General features: G+C 40.9%; 1 protein-coding gene across 1 annotated transcript; it reads right to left on the bottom strand.

Annotated features, from left to right (window-relative positions):
• Positions 1–466: 466 nt before the first annotated feature.
• COX7A2L (cytochrome c oxidase subunit 7A2 like) lies at positions 467–8,286 on the bottom strand. Its single transcript, XM_026683374.2, has 3 exons — positions 7,897–8,286; positions 2,840–2,974; positions 467–1,234 (listed from the first exon to the last, which is right to left on the bottom strand). The coding sequence occupies exons 1-3, from the start codon at positions 8,203–8,205 to the stop codon at positions 1,091–1,093; spliced, it is 588 nt and encodes a 195-aa protein (XP_026539159.2). The 5' UTR covers positions 8,206–8,286; the 3' UTR covers positions 467–1,090.
• Between the last annotated feature and the right edge of the window lie 12,376 nt (positions 8,287–20,662).

Raw genomic sequence — 20,662 nt, 5'->3', positions numbered from 1 at the left:
TCAATCTTCATGTTATTTCTCAAAAAGCTCTAAGAATTCAAGTATTAACTATGTCCAATCCTGCTTAAGTGTGCTTGCACTTACCCCTGCCCAAAATCATTACATAATTCATATTAATTTTATATGTTTTGCTAGTTATTGCCATGTTTTTATTATCTGTGATTGCAAAAATATTTCAAATGTATTTTACTAAATTAGACCAATGCTATTATTTAGCTCATTGGGGCTGGTTTACCAAAATGAAGAGAACTTAAATATAGTGCTGCTTTCAATTTTAATTTTGGGAAAACATTAATTTTCTGTGGATAAAAATTCAATTATATCTACTTTTCTATAACTGTGGAATTGTGCAATTTTAATACAGTATCAAAAAATCAATCAATCAGCAATCTAGTGACAAAAATGGAAAGCAAGCCAACATTTTAGAAATTATTCCATTTTATCATTTAAGAAAAGGCCAGACAAATTTGCAGGAATAAATTATTTATTTTTATGTACTTATTCCAATGTTGAAACAAAAGTATTTCCAAAGTGATAGGGAACCATTGTGGAATTAATCTGCTGCCCAGAACCTTAAATGCAACACTCTTTCTAAGAAATGTGCAAGACAGAAGCAGAATTAATGAAGTGTGCAGTTATTCTGAACAGAATAATTTTGTTCTGTGGTAGGTTAGAACAAAATAGTTCTTTATCAAATCTGATTCCACAAAAATTACATCCAAAATTTCAGCAGATGGTAACATCTTCAGTGTCAGATTCTGATCTTTCTCTCTCTTACTGCATCAACCATCAAGTTATCACACCTTATTGTTAGGAAGTTCCTCAAGGTAACCATTCTACATGAGTTTTATTTGTTGGTAGTTGTGCAAAGGAATCTGCAAAACTACATAGGTGATAATCACTTTCTCCACCATGGTAGTGATTTTACTCTAAATTCCTTAAATTACTCTATGTTTGTCTTTAACTTAATATGAAACCCAAGAATATGCAATATATTAATCATATGACTTCAGTATAACAGCAGAAGGTTAAGTGTGAGTCTTTCTTTTCAGAGCAAAGATAGATGACAATCTTTCTGGACATACATTATTCATTTCTCTCTTTTGGGACTGGTGGCCATATAGAGAGCTATCAGACAGTAGATGGCCCCTCCTATTGTTAATGCCATAGTGGTCCGGTAAAGAAGTCGATCGGGAACACTTCGTTTCAGATGTACTGGAATATTATCAGGTCTCTATCAACAAAAGAAATACATACGAGGTAATATAGTGGGGAAATTAATATTAATGCAAAACCTGAGGAAAAAGTTAAATTGGAACCTTACAATTATTTTCAAATAAAATGTTCTAGTTCAGGGGTCGCCAACCTTTTGGACCTCAGGGACCACCAAACTCATAATTTTAGATCCCAGGGTCCGCTAACCGGTTCTGTGGGCGTGGCCTAATTTGTGGGCGTGGCTTAGTGGTCATGTGACTGGCTGGGCATGGCTTGTTTGTAAATATTATAAATATTTATATAAATATTGAATTTTTTATAAAAAAGAGCAACCCAAAATCAGGCAAAGCAGGCAGGTAGATTGAGTTGCTCACAGAATCACAGATTCATTCAGAAATCTATCTATCTGCCATTGGCTAGCTCAATCTGTCACATAAAATTTGCTTGCAAGCAAACTCATAACATTTACTAGCAAGCAAACTCACAAAATGAACTCACAATACACCATGTATGTAAATATTGTTTTTATAAAAAAAGCAATTTTTACCCAAAATCAGGCAAAGCAGGCAGATTGAGTTGCTCACAGATCCATTCAGAGATCTATCTATCTGCCACCAGCTAGCTCAATCTCTCAAATTTGCTTGCCGTGAGTCTGCACTGAATTTGCTTGCAAGAAAACCTTCAGTCCTATGGGAAGCAGAGCCAAAGATCTAAAGAGTAGCTAGAAAGCAAGAAATCCAACCATTTTCTGCTTCCTAGCTAATCTAAATCTCCCAGCACAGCAGAACAGATGATGGTCGGAAAAAGGAAAAATAGCAATTTTAGAAGGCAAGTTTGCCGGGTAAGGAATGAGTGGGCGGGGAGCGTTCCTGCGGGCCATGTGGGTGGTGCAGCCTTGTGTTTCGCAGCTTGGATTAATTGCTTTGGGGTGGTGCTCTGGGGGTGAGATGTCTCTGCAACCCACCAAAATTTTCTCAAGGCCCACCAGTGGGTCTCAGCCCACCGGTTGGCAACCACTGTTCTAGTTATCTATTAAAAATGTCATACATTTTACATAAATTTCAGAATCCTGAGAAATCTATGTCATTTAAATATATGCAACTTACAAAACATATGCAAATATATATAACTTTCTGGATTAATTAGTATGAGTATTTTTTTGATAACTACCTGGCTCCTTGTTCCATGATTTTTCACATTAAGAAAAAGTTGCTATCCAAAATATAAGCTCCAGTGCTATTTTCAAGAATGACTGCAAGGCCCAAATGGGCAATTACTTACAAAAATTAAAATGATTGCCAGATATAATCCCACCAAGGACAATGTGGCAAAGATGTTAACCTGGATCTGTATTATTCAAAATTAAAACATGACAAGCAAGACCAAAGAAGCAAAAAAAATGCATCATTTGCATAAAAATATATTGTTAGGAATGCTGCTATTATAGAAATAGGATCCATACTTTCTAAGTATAATTGTGTATGTCCTGTGTTTTTCATTAAACATACAGACTTGAATATAGTGCAAAAACAGAGGTGCTAACTTGTAAATATGACAGGCAGAGCTGAAATATATCAAGCACATTAATAGAATGCTTACAGATTTTTGTTTAAAAAAATCTCACCTGAAATAATTTCTGCAGTTCTGGTACTTTGTTCTTAACCAAACCCCCAACTTTGTTTTGTGAGTCTGGGGCAACTTTAATTGGGGTATCAAATATCACAGCTGGAGACTCCACAGATACTACTGGCTTGAATCCCTAAATAAACAATTTATGGAATTGAAAACATCAATTAGCAATCAAGAAAAGAAAAAATACATCTGATTTGACCTGGAACGAAAAATTTATAGATTGTGGATTTTCCTATATTTTATGAGCTGCTTGGAGCCTGGTGAATAAGAGGTTAGGAAAGTTGTACTACTCCAGAAACACTGACAAAATACATATTTAGAGCACAATTAGTTAGGCAGCCCAAATATTTTTTTAACATAGAGAAGGGACTTTTTTCAATTGATGTTAAAATGGTAGCCACAATAATGTGACTGAAGCCCTGCCCTTCTGCATGCATGACTGTGGCCATCACCTTGATTTATCTGACCATCTTGAAAATATCCCTGACTTTTGCAGTGTTTTGTGTACCCATCAGTTGTTATGAAACAAAAAAACTCAGACATTCATTACTTCAGTTCATATAGTACCTTCAGAATTTCTGGCTTGAGAATAAATTTGAATAGTGGGAAAGAAATAACAAGACGGTACTGCTGCTTAGTAGGATAAACTGAAAAGCTGGGGAATGCTTAATTGTGGCTGTATACTTGCCCCTTCTTGTCCTTTCCAGAGTGGTTCAATGCGATAATAAACCCATTTTGCTCAGTTATCTTAAGATATCTATTAACGGTAGCAGTCTTAAAATAAGCATGGAAGCTGGCTTTTATACTGATGAGAGAAAATAGAGATAACAAGTTTCATTCTAAACCAGCAATCCATTTACCTTCATTCCTGAGGAATTTTGATCACATTTATGAGCATTCCTGAACAAACACTAATTATGGGTTGAACACCCATAATTCCCTTCAGAATGCAATGTATCTTTATGCATTCAAATACTGCCAGTGAAGACTCAGAATATAAATGATTCTGAAAAGCTTTACTTCCCCCCATGGCAATTTGTAATTCATAACTGAATTTAATAAGGCTACAGTGAAGTAAATTATGGAGCACAACTACAATCACCTTTATACTGATTCTCTAGTTTATTATTCCAGACAGCAAGTGTGAACACAATGTGCTGAGAATTAAATTTGCATTTTAACAAGGTTAATAAGTGTATACTTGAAATTAATGCCTACTAATTGCTTTTTGTTAGTTCATCAAACTGTCTGCCAATCAAAAACACTTTTTAAAAAGCGAATGGTGCATTTAGTGTAATTATATTTATCAAGACATGCAATAGAATCCCAGCTAGATAAAAATTAACAAGAGATCTGTATCTGTAAACTTACTTAGTTCAAATTGTTTTTTGAGGACAATTTCTGACCTTGATTTATATTAGGACACCTGATATTTCCTTAATATTTAGAAACTGTTGTATACAAGCTTGGTCTCTTTTTCATGATTAGAAAATTGCTGTGAACTAGGACACAGTTAATACCATTTAAAAGAACTAGCTGCTAAAGGAAGGAACATTCAAAAATACTAATCTTTATTAATATTATTTTTATGATTATTCAAGATAGGAAGAACAGATTACTATTTAGACTCCTGTAGCTCCATTATAAAATTAGATGCTCAAACATATTTATTGGACTATGTAATTAGCTTGATAGCTATTTACTTAGCTCATTGACTTGTTACCATTTTGAGTATTTTACTTTGCTGCACAGAATCTATATGCTGTTCATGGACATGTATCTCAGTTCAATCATTAATTTTAAACCATCAAGTAACAAAGTAATTTGAAAAACATGCGTAAGAATAAGAGAGGAGCATGCATCCTCTTTACTGTTCTCCTCATGGTGGAAATAAAGAAACATGAACTATGAAATAAACAATGATGAACATATTCCCATGTCATTCAAACCATATTCAGAACAAGCCAGGTTATAAAGTCAGCTTTAGCTATGCCTCAATGTCCTGTCTTATTCCGAAGTTGTCCACTTTATATGGAATAGGAAACTACACTTAGATGGAAGACAGCCTGACTTGTTAATTTGCTTACATAAATCTCAGATGAATGCTATGGGTTTGTGTAGATCAGATTTTTAAATTATATTTAGAATATAAAACAAGGCACTATGTAAATGTAGCTATTATTTTTTTCCATTTTTACTTTTTATCATTAGAAGGATAATATAACGTCTACTAATCATTTGTGAGAGCCCAATGTCTGTCACAGACCATGGCTAAGGGAAGAATCTGGATGACAAACATAAAAGTACAAACAACATGAAAAAAGAGTAAAAGAATATAATGCAGATGAATAAACTAGGACTTCAAAAATGTCATGGAAGTTATAGTTTTCTAATATATCATTAATTGGAAATAATTACATGAGAACTAGTTTGGTGCCTGGGATAAAGATACCAAGCTAGAACCTGAGCGACTATGAATTCTAGCCTCACCTTAACCATTAAACTAACTGGGTGACTCTCTGAGCCTTAGGAAGAAGACACTTCCAAAAATGTTGCTAAGAAAGCTGCAGGGATTTGCCAAGATAGTCACTAGGAATCAAGACTAATTTGAAGGCATATACACACAAAAACAATTAGCTATACTGTATACGGATAATCCTTATTTAGGAACCACTTACAGTTGCAATGATGATAAAAAACAACTTTATGACCAATTCTTGCATTTATGACCATTGCTAGTCTGTAAACAAAGCTGAATTAAGATAATAAACAATCATGGTTTTGTTAACTGGTCCCAAATACTTACAAATGAGGACTACCTACATATGTTACATTAAAAAACTAAAAGTCACTATTAAACTTGAGCTAAAAATCAATATAAGAAATCAGAGTCAATACAATTCACTAAATGGAATTATCTTAATTAGCTATAATAAATTCAATCCACACTAAGAATCTCTCATAATCCCTAAATATACATTTATGTGGATAAACCTACATTTTAGGTGTGGTACCAATTCATGTATTAGATCTAAGAATCTGTATCAGATTTAAGATACAAAATTATTCTAAATATCAAAGTATACTCCCAAAACATGATTAGCTATTCTTCCATTGAAGGGATGAGATAACCTTTCCAGTAAAAAATATATATAATATCTTGTAAAAGTTATCACATGTGGAGCTAATTCAACATAATTTGGGGGACATAAATTTTGGTATTTATAAGAATATTACAGATTGAAGTGAGAATTTGATTTTTAGATTTGTTTCATTCTAGTTAAGAATCATATAGCCAGCAAATATGAAAAAATGATCCAATCTGCTCATTACATTTCCAGCAATTTTTGAAAATGAATCCTTTATTTTTGCAATCAAAGTAAGGTAGTATATCAATAAAACATACTAATTTTTATGAATATATTTGCAGTAAATTTAATGCTCTTCTTCCACTGAAATTTTGATTGTTGCCATTTCTACTAGTGCATTCAAATCCTACATCAATTTAATCATACAATCTCTGACCTGTTCCAATGTTGAGTCATACTTCACCAGCAGTTTATAATTGAGGCCCAATGAACATTTCAAATTTTTAACATTATGCTGTATTATGAGCCACGGTGGTGCAGTGGTTAGAGTGCAGTATTGCAGGCTACTTATGCTACCTGCCGGCTGCCTGCAATTTAGCAGTTCAAATCTCACCAGGCTCAAGATAGATTCTGCCTTCCATTCTTCCAAGGTCGGTAAAATGAGGGCCCAGATTGTTGGGGGCAATATGCTGACTCTGACAGGGCTGTAAAAGCACTGTAAAGCAGTATATAAGTCTAAGTGCTATTGCTACAAATTAGAAGATATTGAGACTAATAGAATAAACTGGACCATTGTTATGTGTTTATCTAGACATAAACTCTATTTAAAGTAGTAATCAGTTAACAGAAAAACTACAAAAAATTAATTTCAGCAACCCTGCTCCAAAGCAGAAATTACTATATAATAACATGCTTATATCATTTCCTTTGCCTTTTAATATAAAGGTCAAGAGCCTTAAAGATTTTGTTCTTGGAAGTTCATTATATTTACATAAACCCTGATTAGCAGGGTTTATCTCCATTTGTGATACTTGAACTGTAAATAAACCAATTCCCCAACCTAGTTTATTAAACAACTCATGTGTGTGTAGATTTTTCCTTTAAGATTATGTTCAGGTAACCCTACTATACTACAGATCTTAGTTGTATATACAAATGTTCTTCCCAGCTTTTAACATATTGATTGAATTTAATTTGCTTCTTTTCTTCTATGTATTTTCATTTCCATGGTGGGTCATTTTTCCCCTTCTTTTTAATCGAAACTAAAAAAAAAAAGTATTTTTTTTTTCATCAAGAAATCCTTTCTGGATTTGGAAAGATTGGAGCTCTGGAAGAAATCAATGCCCTGAAGATTATCTATTCCGGCCTAAATTCATATAATATGAAAGATCATTAACTATTAAGTTAAAACACACACACACTTGCAAAAACCTTTAAAATTGGATAATCAGAAGAAATGTCCCCACCCCCAGTAAAAGGCTGTCCATTCTGGAATTGCTCTGAAGGTATTTTTTAAAAAAACAAACACATCCGAATTAAGTAACTATATACATGTGGCTCTACGTCTCTTGTACATACGAAATCATAATGCATGAACGTTTGAGGCGCCCCTTTCCACCAGCGCAAGATCAAGGGCACGTGCCCCTGGCCGTCGGTTGCCCCTCTTGCTACAAGAACACCTGGCGAAAGGGCAATTCCGTTTCTCCTGTTAGCCAATCGGCGGGAAAGGGCTCCGCAGCAGCAACTGCCATCTCTCCGCTGTCACCCAAGGACGGGAGCCCACGGGCCCCTGTAGACCCCTTTGGCACCCTTTCGTAAGGCATCGCCCCCCGGCCTTCGCGTTCTCCGGCGCCGACAGAGAAATGACCCTCGTAGGCACATGTAGGGAAATCCTTCGCTTGCACGGAATAAAACCGTGAAGGTCAACTCGCCGGTCGCTGGGCAACAGGATTCTCGTTACCTGGGGGGAGTAGGCAGCAGGAACGCCGGCTCCAACCAGCCTCTGCGTGAAGCCGCCGAATTTGTAATACATGACGGGACCTCGGAACGACTCCCCCAAGCTACATGCGCGCTCCCGCTTCTCCAGCTTTGCAAGCAAGAAAGGAGCGGTTGCGACGCCTATGACAAAAAGACCTTTCTTGCGACTGGCTCCTTCTTGGACCTCTGTACCAAAAGTAGGGCCGACGCAGTGCCTGAAATGTCTTAACTCGGGGAGAAAAAAGCGAAATGAAACTAAAGACATTAGCAAACGGTATGAAAGGAATCGCATTGTGTAAGGATATAAATCATGCTGAAGTTAGCGGGGCCAGAGAAAAATGACATTTTCATCGGGCAATACTTTAGACAGCCTGAATTTAAAAAAAAAAAGTATTGCGCCTGCGTAGTTCGGTCTGTATTGCCGGTCCGGAGAGGTAGTTACTGTAGGAAGTTATACGCAAGGGAAGTAGAAACGGTTGCCCTGGTTCCCTTTGCTAGTCCAGGTTGGTCCAGCTAGGTGGCAGCACGTAGCTGACCTTGGCCGAAATACTGTGTGGGGTCAGTGCTATGCCGGGAGAGGAAATCTCAAGGATGTGTTAGACGCAAAGGATAGAAAAACAATCTTGGAAGAAAATAATAGCAAACCACTTTAATACCTTTCCCAAGAAAATCACAAGGACATATCCATTAAGTCACCAGGAGCTGAGAATTAGACTTGAAGCAGGATAAAACTAAGAATTGCTCAAAGAAAAAACATTTAGTTTGTCACTCATGTGCAAAAGCAAAAAAAGGTTGGCATCCACAGCCATTCTAATCCTTCTCTTTAGAAATGAAAATACATGGGTGAGTGCACCCCCTCTCCAATTTAAACATACTCTAAACATTATCTTATAATGCTGCATAGTCTGTTGCATTACATTACCCTATTACCCTATTATAGTACTATTATATGCCCAACTGAAAAGCATTAGATTGACAAAGAATGGAAGGGTGTGTACCAAGATTGCAGTGTAGTTTAGCTTTTATTTTAGTTATCAGTTTGTAGACAACAGTGTGATTCAAAAAAATTTACTACCAGTTCTGTGGGTGTGGCTTGGTGGGCATGGCAGGGGAAGGATACTGTAAAATCTTCAGTCAGAGGTGGTATTTGCCGGTTTTCCAAATTACTCAAAATTTCCACTACCAGTTCTCTAGAACTGGTCAGAACTGGTCAGAACCTGCTGAATACCACCTCTGGTGGACAACCTTAATAGTTAAAGTAACTCTAGGTGTCAAAACACTACATTTGAGACACTGTTTGATTTGCTTTTTTTCCTTCAAAGTACAGATTTAGGTAAAAGTAAAAACTTGGCTGAGATCAACTCTTGGTGACTTCTTTGAGACATCTCTAGGTTTTTTTTTTGTTTTTTTTTTGCAACAGTACTACTATCATTTCCAGTCCATGTGGTCATAACCTTATTGTTGGCCAAAGTGGCTGAAAATTATGGGAATTTTAGCCCAGATGGAGAGCACCTATTTTGGAAAGATTCAGATTGAATTGCCAAGAAATAATAGTGCCTTATATTTTGACTTTTGAACTTGAAACATTAAAGAAAAATCCATAAATATATTCTAATAAGATAAAAGTTTAATGACGTTTATTTCCAAGGACGTGGGCAGCAATATTGCCCTCTATTAAATTTAAACTACTGATAAAAGATGTGAAACAGTTAAGTCAATGGTTTTTCCAATGGTAAAACTGGAAATTAAGAAAGACCAAGAAAATGGAGATACATCAGAGGTGGTATTCAGCAAGTTCTGACCAGTTCTGGACAACCGATAGCGGAAATTTTGAGTAGTTTGGAGAACTGGAAAATACCACCTCTGACTGGAGATTTTACAGTATCCTTCCCCTGCCACACCCACCAAGCCACACCCACAGAACCAGTAGTAAAAAAAATTTGAATCCCACCACAGATACGTATCTTGAAATTATGGATTTGGAGATGATTATTAAGAGCATCATGAGTGGCAAGAAGTGCCTATAAATCAGTCCTGGCAAAATAGAATATGATGGCTCCACTGAGGTAATGATTAACAAAGGGAAATTAATATACATTGTGCCTAAAATGCAAGTGGATGATAGGCAGGATAAGAGGAGGATAAAGTAGATTGACAGGTCCAAAGTCGAAAGAGCTATTTTCAACTTATTACTAAAGATAGATCAGGATGGCTGGTATTTGTCTATTCAGTCCTCAGATGGTGTACTGGGCTCAATGGCAATTAGTAACTAATAATATTTATATTAACTCTGTTAGGCATTTGAATTCACAATGAAGCAAATGAGGGGAAAAATAGATTGTTAGAACAACAATTTGAAATGAAACCCTGTTCCATATAAGATAGTGTGGAGGAAATTGAAATTGGCAATAATAATTTTAAAAAGAAACCAGAAAACTTAAAAGAAAGCATAGCCATTTCCATAACATGGACAGGAAAACTGAGTGGGTGCAACTGATCAGAAATTTGGGTCAGGGATGGTTTTCATTTAATATTTCCTTATAGTTCTGGTACTTCCTGATAGCACTCTCTGACAGAGGAGTGTATGGCTGTAACTCATTCCAAGTCCTCTGTAAAACTAAAATATCTTGCACACTGTTGAGGCCATGTGTCTGACTCATCTTTAGTTTTCTTACATGAACTGGGTTCAGATCAAGTCTGCTACTGATGTATACAAATGTAATGTTTTTAATATGTTATTATATGTGTAAGAGTATTTATTTGTACATATACTTGTATCTTGCATTTGTCTTTTTAAAAAATGGAATAAGAGAACCACACAAAATTAGAATCTATTGTAATTATTGTTTTGAGACTATGAAATATAACCAGTGGTGCCAGTGATGGGATTCAATTTTTTTTACTATTGGTTCTGTGGGTGTGGCTTGGTGGGCGTGGCAGGGGAAGGATACTGTAAAATCTCCAGTCAGAGATGGTATTTGCCAGTTCTCCGAACTACTCAAAATTTCCGCTACTGGTTCTCCAGAACTGGTCAGAACCTGCTGAATACCACCTGAGTGGTGCCAAAAACAGCTTCACTTAGGTTATTGATTGCTGCAAAAACTCCCCAAAACATGTAGATGTTATATTGTACTTTATACTCCTCTGTTCATAAGCCTCAATATACTTCAGTGTGACTCTTGTAAATATTATTTGCTTTGCAAGCATATACATAAAAATTAAAAACTGAACACTATCCACATTCTTTATCTAAATAATCAGCTTCTGCAATTCTGACATATGTTGGCTTTGCACATATTTATTGCAGATAATTCACCAAAACAGTTTTTAGACCCTGCTCTAGTATTTTTAGGATATGTAAACTTCATTGCAACTAATTAGTTAGTAAGCTTCAGATAGTCGTGGAAAACTGAAACTGAAATGAGGAATGAGGAACAACAGATCCTGCTTTCCTCTAAGGCAGGGGTGTCAAATTCATATTGTCATGGCGTCGTCACATGATGTATCAGGATTTTTTTCCCCCTTTGCTAAACCGGGCAGGGGCGGGGCCAGCATGTGACACATCTGGTCCGCAGGCCATAAGTTTGACACCCATGCTCTAAGGCCTCATATTTGAATCTACCAATGAATGGATGAACACTGAGGTTTTCTGAAGCAACTAAAATGAAAGCTGATCTTCGTTCTTTTGAATGTGCAGGCTAGGAATGCCAGAGAGGAAGAGCTAAGCAAGCTCAATCCTCACATTAATTATGCAGGAATCCTATTAAAATACAAGCAGAGATTGTGTTGCTTCTGCCTCAGAGTAACTTTATATTTGGATTTTAAATGGTTTCCCCCTCTATTTGAGCAATGGACAGGTTAAAAATATGTTTCTCTTTTGGAAGGAAAATTTCAGTGCATAAAAACTTGCCCGGCCAGGACAGAGATTTACTTAAAGTCTCGCAAATGTATTTATTTATTTATTTTATTTATTTGATTTGCCAATAACCATATCATAACCATGATATAGTTCTGTTCCTCAGTCACAGGGAACACCTCAGGGGCTACATTTAGAAAATGAAATTATGATGCAAGCTTGTTACTTTTTTTACATAATCATTTGTAAAAGGTTTCAAATTGAAAGTAAAATTATGTTTGCTGTTAATATGTCAAGCCAATTAGAGAAGAAGAAAAAATAATCCCACTAATGACATTCTGATTTAGGGGGGGAAAAGACAATATAGCACATCAGCCGCATGCAACAAGAAGTGAATTTTGTAAAAGTTGGCTTTCTATCATTTCAGGGGGACAAATGAGTTATAAAGCAGACTGCAGTAGAAAAACAGATGTGTTTAGTTGTTTGCTCAGAAACTGCATGACTCTGCTTTGCTTACACTGGTCTCACAAATTGTCGCGTCCGGCGCAGGAAGGAAGCTCGGAGTCAGTGACTGGTTTCAGCTCTTTATTGTGCTCCGGTTACAGCTTAGCATGGAAAGGAGAAACGGCGGCTTTTTATTTCCAAGCCGCGGCGGCCACGGCCAATGGCACCGCTTCGAATCTCCCGCGCTTAGTTCCACCAATCGCGGGAGATTCTTAACGGGCCAATCAGTGCGGCTCGCTCGACCAATCCGGTCGCCGCGCGCTTTAGCCAATCGCAGCGCGGGGTTTACGAGTATGTTAATTGACTGTACAGAACACCCCTCCCCTCTTGGTTCGGTCCTATGTAACGTAGTCCCTTAGGTAGGCGGGGCTTCGACTTGCCTACTGGACCTGCGCAGGTTAGTTGTTGTTTGGCTCTCGACCGGTTGGACGAGGCCTCTGTGTCTCTTGGTTTTGTCGATGGAACCGCCTGGAAGGTGTTGCCGGGCCTGTCGTTGCAGCTCCCTCCTGGTCTACCCGGGTCGGTCGAGCTGCGACTCTCGCCGCTCCCGCCTGGTCTTTCCGGGCTGGTAGAGCTGGCCTGGCTGTTTCTTCCTGGCGAGGCTTCGAGTTGGCTGTTACCCGGTGAGTATTGCTGGTTATTTTCTATTCTTTCTTGACCCCCTGTATATTCCCTCCCCTCTTGGTTTGTGTTAATGGGGTCGTCTGTGTTTGCTTGCGTGTTGGTTGTGTTTCTTGCCCTTGATCTTAATTGATCGATGTGGCGTTTCCATGATTGTCCGTCAGGTGTTTGCAGCCTGTAGGAGTGGGGGCCTGTTAGTTGGGTTATGGTCGCCGGTACCCATAGTGGGTCTCCGGTAAGGTTCTTTGCATAGACTGCGTCGCCTGGTGCAAAAACCCGGTGCTTGCTTGATGAGTCTGGGGGCTTTTCCGGGTTGTATGTGGGGTGTAGTCTGTCGAGTGGGGACCTTAGTTTCCTCCCCATTAGTAATTCTGCCGGGCTTTTGTTTGTCATTGTATTTGGGGTTATATGTTGTATTAGAAGCATTTTATTTATTTTTTCTTGTATGTCCCCGTGTTCGATTTTTTGGAGGGTTTTCTTTGTAAATTGAACCATCCGTTCCGCCCTACCATTGGCCGCCGGATGTGCAGTCGCTGTCAGTGCGTGTCGTATGCCCCGTTCCGCTAGGAATTTTTTGAATGTCAGCGAGGTGAATTGGGACCCGTTGTCTGACACGATGACATCTGGGAGGCCGTGGGTTGCGAAAAGTTTGTTGAGTACCTTGGTGACAGCTTCTGTCGTGGTGGTTTTCATGTTGCTTACCTCCAGCCAATTGAAGTAAGCATCCACTGTGATGAGGAATGTGTTTCCTCTTGTGGGGCCGGCGAAGTCTATATGTATTCTGGACCATGGCCCCCTGGGGGTCTCCCATTCTAGTATTGGCGCAGTGGGGGGGGATTTGGTCTGGTTTCTTGGCAGCGTGAGCACCTGGCCACCCAAGCCTCAATCTCCTTGTCCATGCCTGGCCACCAAGCGTAACTTCTGGCCAAGGCTTTTGTCCGTACGATGCCCGGGTGCCCTTTGTGCAAAAGTTTTAATACTTTCCCTTGCAACTTTTCTGGTATGACCACCCTGTCCCCCCATAACAAACAACCTTTCTGTAAAGACAGTTCTGTTTGCCGGTTCCGGAATGTCCTGAACGATTCATCGTTGTCTTTTTCCGGCCACCCTTTTTCTACCCAATGTAATACCCGCGCCAGACGTTTGTCTTTATTAGTCTCTCGGGCAATGTCTGACGCGGTTATGGGTAGGTCGGGCAGTGCCTCTATGCTGAGGGTGGTCGTCGTGGGGGCTGGGTCGTCGTCTAGGTCGGGTAGTGGCGAACGGCTCAGTGCGTCTGCGTGGGTGATCGTCTTACCGGGACGGTGTGTGAGCCGGTAGTCGTAGGCGGCAAGGAACTCGGACCACCTTGTCATCCTGGGGGATAGGATGTTCGGGGTGGCCTTGTTCCCAGCCAGGATTCCCAGCAACGGCTTGTGGTCTGTGATAATGGTGAATCGGCGGCCGTAGAGGTACTCGTGGAATTTCTTTACTGCTGCAACGATGGCCAGGGCTTCCTTGTCCAATTGGCTGTAGTTTCTTTCTGGTTTGCTGAGTGTCCTAGAAAAGAACGCAATGGGTGCTTCTTTTCCATCCGGGAGTGTATGGCTGAGGATGGCGCCGACGCCAAAGGGTGAAGCGTCGCATGTGACGGCGAGGGGTAGAGTCTCATTGTATTGTATGAGGACGGCATCCGAGGTGAGCAGGTCCTTGGTTTTCCTGAATGCGGTGTCCTCACGTTTCCCCCAGATCCATTTGGCCGTCTTATCCAGGAGCCTATGCAAAGGCTCCGCCGCGGTCGCCTTTTGGGGCAAGAACACATTGTAAAAATTGAGCAGCCCCAGAAATGCCTGCAGCTCTGTTTTGTTCTTGGGGGTGGGGGCTTCCTTGATGGCTTTGATTTTGTTCCCGGTTGGGTGGATGCCATGTCGGTCTAGGAGGTACCCCAGGAACTCGACTTGCTCTGTACAAAGCTGGCATTTCTCTCTCTTCACTTTTAGCCCGGCCCCCTTGAATTTGTCAAGTACCTCCCTTAGGCGACCCTCTAGTTCTTCCCGGTTGGCTGCCGACACTAGTACGTCGTCGAAGTAGGGGACCACCCCCTTTATCCCTCGCAGTAGTCTCTCCATGAGGCTCTGGAAAATTCCCGGGGCCACGCTGACTCCAAACTGGAGTCGGTTACAGTGAAACGCTCCCCGGTGGGTGACTATTGTTTGCGCCTCGGCAGTTGCTTCGTCGACCGGCAGCTGCTGATAGGCTTGCGCCAGGTCGAGCTTCGCGAAAACCTTGCCCCCCCCCAGCGAGTGAAGTAGGTGTTGCACTACTGGAACGGGGTAGGCGCTTTGTTGCAGGGCGCAATTGAGGGTGGCCTTATAGTCCCCGCAGATTCTTACTGACCCATCTGGCTTAACTGGGGTGACTATTGGGGTCTCCCATCGGGCGTGGTCGATTGGTTGCAAAAACCCCTGTTTGACGAGCTTGTCAAGCTGCTCGTCTATTTTTTTCCGTAGTGCGAAAGGCACCCGCCTTGGTTTTAGGCGTATGGGGGCGATGTTGGGGTCTAGACTGAAGGAGATAGGGGGCCCTCGGTACTTGCCTAGGGTGCCGTCGAATACTTCTTGGAAGTCCTTTGCCAGTTGTTGCTCCCAGTCAGCTTCCGTGATGTGATTTATGCCTGTGACCTCGATGCCCAGTGGTGCGAACCATTGGAGTCCTAAGAGGCTGGGTTGGTTCCGGTCCACGATTGTCAGGGGAAGCTTTGCGGTGCGGCCCTTGAAGGTCACCTCGAACTGCCCGGTCCCGATGATGGGGATTCGGTTCCCCTGGTAGTCCTTGATCACCAATTTCTGGTTCTCCAGTCCTCCCTTCTGGATGGTTGGCACCAGCCGCTTGATTTCTTTCCAGGCGACCATGGAGAGGTAGGACCCGGAGTCCACCTCCATCCGGTAGGGCTCGTCCTCGATGTCCACTTCTACGTAGACCTTTCGGGCATCGGTGGTCTCGGCGTGGCCGATCATGACCGTCTGGTGGGTGTCCTCCCTCTGGCGGTCTTCCCCGTTTCGTCTCCCGGGTGTCTCGGCTCCAGCGATTTTCGGCTTGGCGTTCTCTGCATCTGGGGGGCGTGTCATCTCGCCTCCGGTTGCTCGGGTCCCAGCGGCGGGGGCTGTATGTTTTCCTGAGTCGGCAGACTCGGGCGATGTGGCCCCTCTTATTGCAATGCCGGCAGGTCGCGTCGATGAAACGGCATTCTGATCGAGGGTGGTTGGCCTCACACCCGGCGCACTGGGGACCCGACTTACGACCTCGTTGATCTCGTCGGTCCCGTCCTGCCTGGAGCTGATGGACGTCTTCCTCTTCTTCCAGGGTGTCCGAGGCGGAGTCCAGGTCCCCGTGGTGTGTGGTGGTCTCTCATCGGCTTGCCTCGGGGTTGTCGGTGCGGTCCCCGTTCTCTGCCTTCCGAAGTCGGGCCGCTGATTTTTTGGTGGCTTCGGCTGCGGAAGCTTCCGCCATGGCGGTGGCGAGGTCGATGTCGCCCTTTGCCATCAGTCGGCTCTTTAGTGCCTGGTCCCGGAGGCCTAGGACCACGCGGTCGCGGAGGGCATCGTCCAAATCCCGGAACTCACACAGGCCCCCGAGGTCTCGCAGGTCAGCTATGAAATCGCTGACACTCTCGTCCTGCCGCTGGTTCCGCCGGTAGAACTTGTCCCGCCGGATGAGGATGGGCACGGTGGGGGCGTAGTGGTTTTGGAGTAATGGTTCGAGGTCGGCCCAGTCCATCGCCTTCATATCCGCGGGTTTTGCGAGGGCTTTGGCCATCTTGAACACCGCAGGCCCGCAGTGCGTCAGGAAGACGGCCCTTTTCTTCTGTCCGTTCGCGTCCTTCAAGTTGCTACTCTGGAGGAACATTAGGAATCGGTCTGTGTATGATTCCCAGTCCTCAGTAGCCGGGTTGAACGGCGCGGGCAGGGTGATGCCGGCCATCTAGTCGGTCTTTGTCTTCCTCGGGACACGTGCTCGGTGGTTCTTCCGTGGATCCCACCCTCGTCGCCAGTGTCGCGTCCGGCGCAGGAAGGAAGCTCGGAGTCAGTGACTGGTTTCAGCTCTTTATTGTGCTCCGTTTACAGCTTAGCTTGGAAAGGAGAAACAGCGGCTTTTTATTTCCAAGCCGCAGCGGCCGCGGCCAATGGCACCGCTTCGAATCTCCCGCGCTTAGTTCCACCAATCGCGGGAGATTCTTAACGGGCCAATCAGTGCGGCTCGCTCGACCAATCCGGTCTCCGCGCGCTTTAGCCAATCGCAGCGCGGGGTTTACGAGTATGTTAATTGACTGTACAGAACACAAATCAAATTCAAATAGGAAATTCTGAAAGTTTGTCAATAAAGTGGCAGTCCAGGGATTAAATGTAGCAGAAACACCTTCTGTGCTTCCCAAACTCTTTGCCAAGTTTGACTTCTTAAAGATTCTTAAAAAGATTGTGTTAATTTTAAAACTATAAAATGGGGAGCCCAGTGGTGGGATTCAATTTTTTTTAATACCGGTTTTGTGGGCGTGGCTTGATGGGTGTGGCAGGGGAAGGATACTGTAATATCTCCAGTCAAGAGGTGGTATTTGCCGGTTCTCCGAACTACTCAAAATTTCCGCTACCGGTTCTCCAGAACTGGTTAGAACCTGCTGAATACCACCTCTGGGGGAGCCGGAATGTTGCAGAGTAGAACAGCAGACTCTAGCATCATCTTTATTTTTTCTATATTCTTCGTTGATACTAGTTTTCTCTAATTTCTTTATTTCTTTCCCAAAATTTGTATGATTTTTATCTGGTTAAAATATAAATATAACGATATTATTGTTGCATATAAATGTTGCAATGGATAATTTCGGTTAAAACTGCTAAACAACAGCTTTCTTTTTTCCTTTCCTTTCTTTTTTTCCCTTTTTCCCTTTCCCTTCCTTTCCTCTTCTTTTCTTACAGATGCCCATGACACCGAAAACAACTTATTCTGTTATATAAATGGCCACATAATAAATTTGTACCCTAAAGTAGCTTATCTAGCTTCATCAAAATTTAATTAAATCACAGTACAAGTACACATACAAAGGGAAACCTGGCTACAAATCACATTAACTGAATTAATGAATTCATAACAAGAATTAAGAACACTAATGCATGATTTGTACCTAATCCAAGTTAATTAAAAAAACAAATTTTATGGCTATACAAATAGTGATTATAGCGAATTGTGTCTTTGTCAGCAAACAGTATTGAAACAAACCATCGAGGAAAGATGTGCGCAGGCTCATGTACTCCAAGAACAGTTATTGCATTATCTTGATGATCACTTAGGAATAATAACTCTTGAGTACAACTACTAATTTTATTGAATCGGAGTTGAGCAATCTTTTTTTAGTCTGAGGAAGGAAGGTAGGGCGAGGTTGGACAAAATATGCAGCATGAAGAAACTAATTGGATCAACAATGAAATGGCTACCTCCATACTTGGTCTTGATATTTTTAATTGGCTTTTGGACCAATCATTCTCCCTTAGTCTACCAGACAAGGAATGCTTCAGGATAAAATGAAGGAAATTTTCAGATATGCCTTGAGTTCCGAAGGTGGGATCCAAATAAGTGAGAGCAATCTTATGAGTAGATCTAGACTTTGGTAATAATTGGTATAAAAGCACGATACTGTAGGAAGTTAGCACCTACCCCTCTCCTAGAAAAATGAAATATCCTAGGAAATATTAAAAAGGCAGAATATTTCCCCCTAAAAAGAGTAGAAACTCAGCCCCGCACCACCTTTGCTAATGGGCCATTACTCTGGCCTAGGCCAGCCTATTTTACATAACAAAGATCTCCAGGTAGAGCTATAGAAATTGCCCAAAGCCCTTTCATTACATCATCATCCAGCAAGGCTCAACCAAGCCTGGGACTCAGGACAGCCTACAGAGTTGCCCCTACATGGCCCCATGGGAGTCTGACAACCAATCAGAATACAAGCTCAAATTCAAATCCCCACAGAGTGTACAAAACCCAGGCACACTCAGCATATTAGCCTTCCTTCTTTTCCTTCATCTTGAAGCATGTGATCATCCTTCCTTCTTTGGAGTTCCAAGCCATGTGGTCCTGTGCACCATTAAACCATCTTTCCAAACAGCCTCCATGTTTCCAGTGTCTTTTTTCCCACTTGGAACTGAACCCAGAAGGATATTTCTTCCAACAATACAGAGAGCTAGATTTTCCTGTATGTTAATTTAGCTATTTTCAAAACACACATAATGGATGCATCTCAATTCTGCTTTTTAAATATTTATGGTATATTTTATAGGCCATCAAAAAAAGGATAATAAATGCATTGTGATTTTTCTGATGGCAGCTAGATAATGAGACAAAACTAAATTTGTCTTCCAGACAACAAGAATTCATCCTATTCCCCATCTCCTTTTCAATGGTTTTAAGACTGCTTCTAATGAATTATTTGAATTATACTTGCAATGGTTTCTGACACATTATCAGTCTTGAAGATTGCACAAAATATAACCAAGGGAGTGGCCTTCAGCTATATAGCGTGGCTTGTCAGATGCTTGTAGCTTTCCAATGTTTGCCATTTTAGACAAGAATAATCAACTGGAACTTTATGTTGTTTGACATAGTGGATCTGGCTGGTTTGGTTTGGTGATAACTCTGAGATGCAAAACTAATATGTAAATAAAGAATGTAGAAGTAAGCATCTCTACCACTTTCCCTTCCAGGTTTGTGTGGGGAATTTGTATATTACTTTAAACAGTTTGAGAGGAAAACGTATTGAATATCAGATACTGGAAGGAATTGATGTATCATGATAAACTTCTAGAAAAATGCCAGAAACTTTATTTATTATCTGAAAGAAACCAGCAATTAAAAGAAGACCACATTTCTCAAAATGTAATTGCATACAGAGACATGTATGCAAGACTGACTTGGTTAGCATTTAATTCAGGAACTGACTTGAACATAATTTTAGACTAAACCCCATTTCTAGAAGCTGAACCTGAACCTAGCATGACTGACATATGGAATAGGAAGCCATTGGCTCACCAGTTGATCCAGGATTCCCATCCTAAATAGTGTGGCTAATAGCAAGAAACCCGGGAAAATATCATTTAGAAACATGGATAACACTATTTCCTGCCTTTCCTATATTGTGTTTGTCCATTCTTAACAGGAATAATGAAATACCACAGGAATGTGCGATGGGGCAAGATGATGGACAGAACCAACCAACTCAAGATCAGTTATATGTTATAATGAATAAAAGTTGACAGTAAAATCTAGTATCTTTCTTTTTCTGTGCAAAAAAAGTAAATAAAATACCATTACAATTCATTTTTGGTGCCTCAGATTTGGTACATATGGTACATTAATTTATTGGTTTGTCTTGATCAAGTTTCTGCCTTGTCCTTAAATCTTATTGCTATGTTGTTTGTCTGCTGGAATCCTTAAATTTCTGTTTTTCCTTTATTACTGGTTTATGTTGCTCTTTGAACCCAATTGGCCAATAGGAAATCTATGTTTTGATTTAGATTTATCCAGATCTGGAGTTCTCAGACTTTGTGATATCATGGCAAAATTGACCAATGATCTCTGTGTCTGTCACATGAATAAAACTCCAAGACAATAGATATCCAGGAAGAGAGTCTTTGTCATTGCCTCCACCCTCTGCAATATTCTCCCTCCAGAGGGGATGCTAGTCCCCACTCTCCTATCCTTTCAAAAGAACTTGAAGACTTGGTTCTCTCAATTCTGATGGGGC

This window comes from Notechis scutatus, chromosome 1 (assembly GCF_049901735.1).
Source record: "Notechis scutatus isolate UNSWTSFEM ecotype Mainland chromosome 1, rNotScu1.2, whole genome shotgun sequence".
NCBI lineage: Eukaryota > Metazoa > Chordata > Lepidosauria > Squamata > Elapidae > Notechis > Notechis scutatus.
The sequence above is the reverse complement of the archived record's forward strand: the minus strand, read 5'-3'. Positions and strand labels throughout refer to the sequence as shown.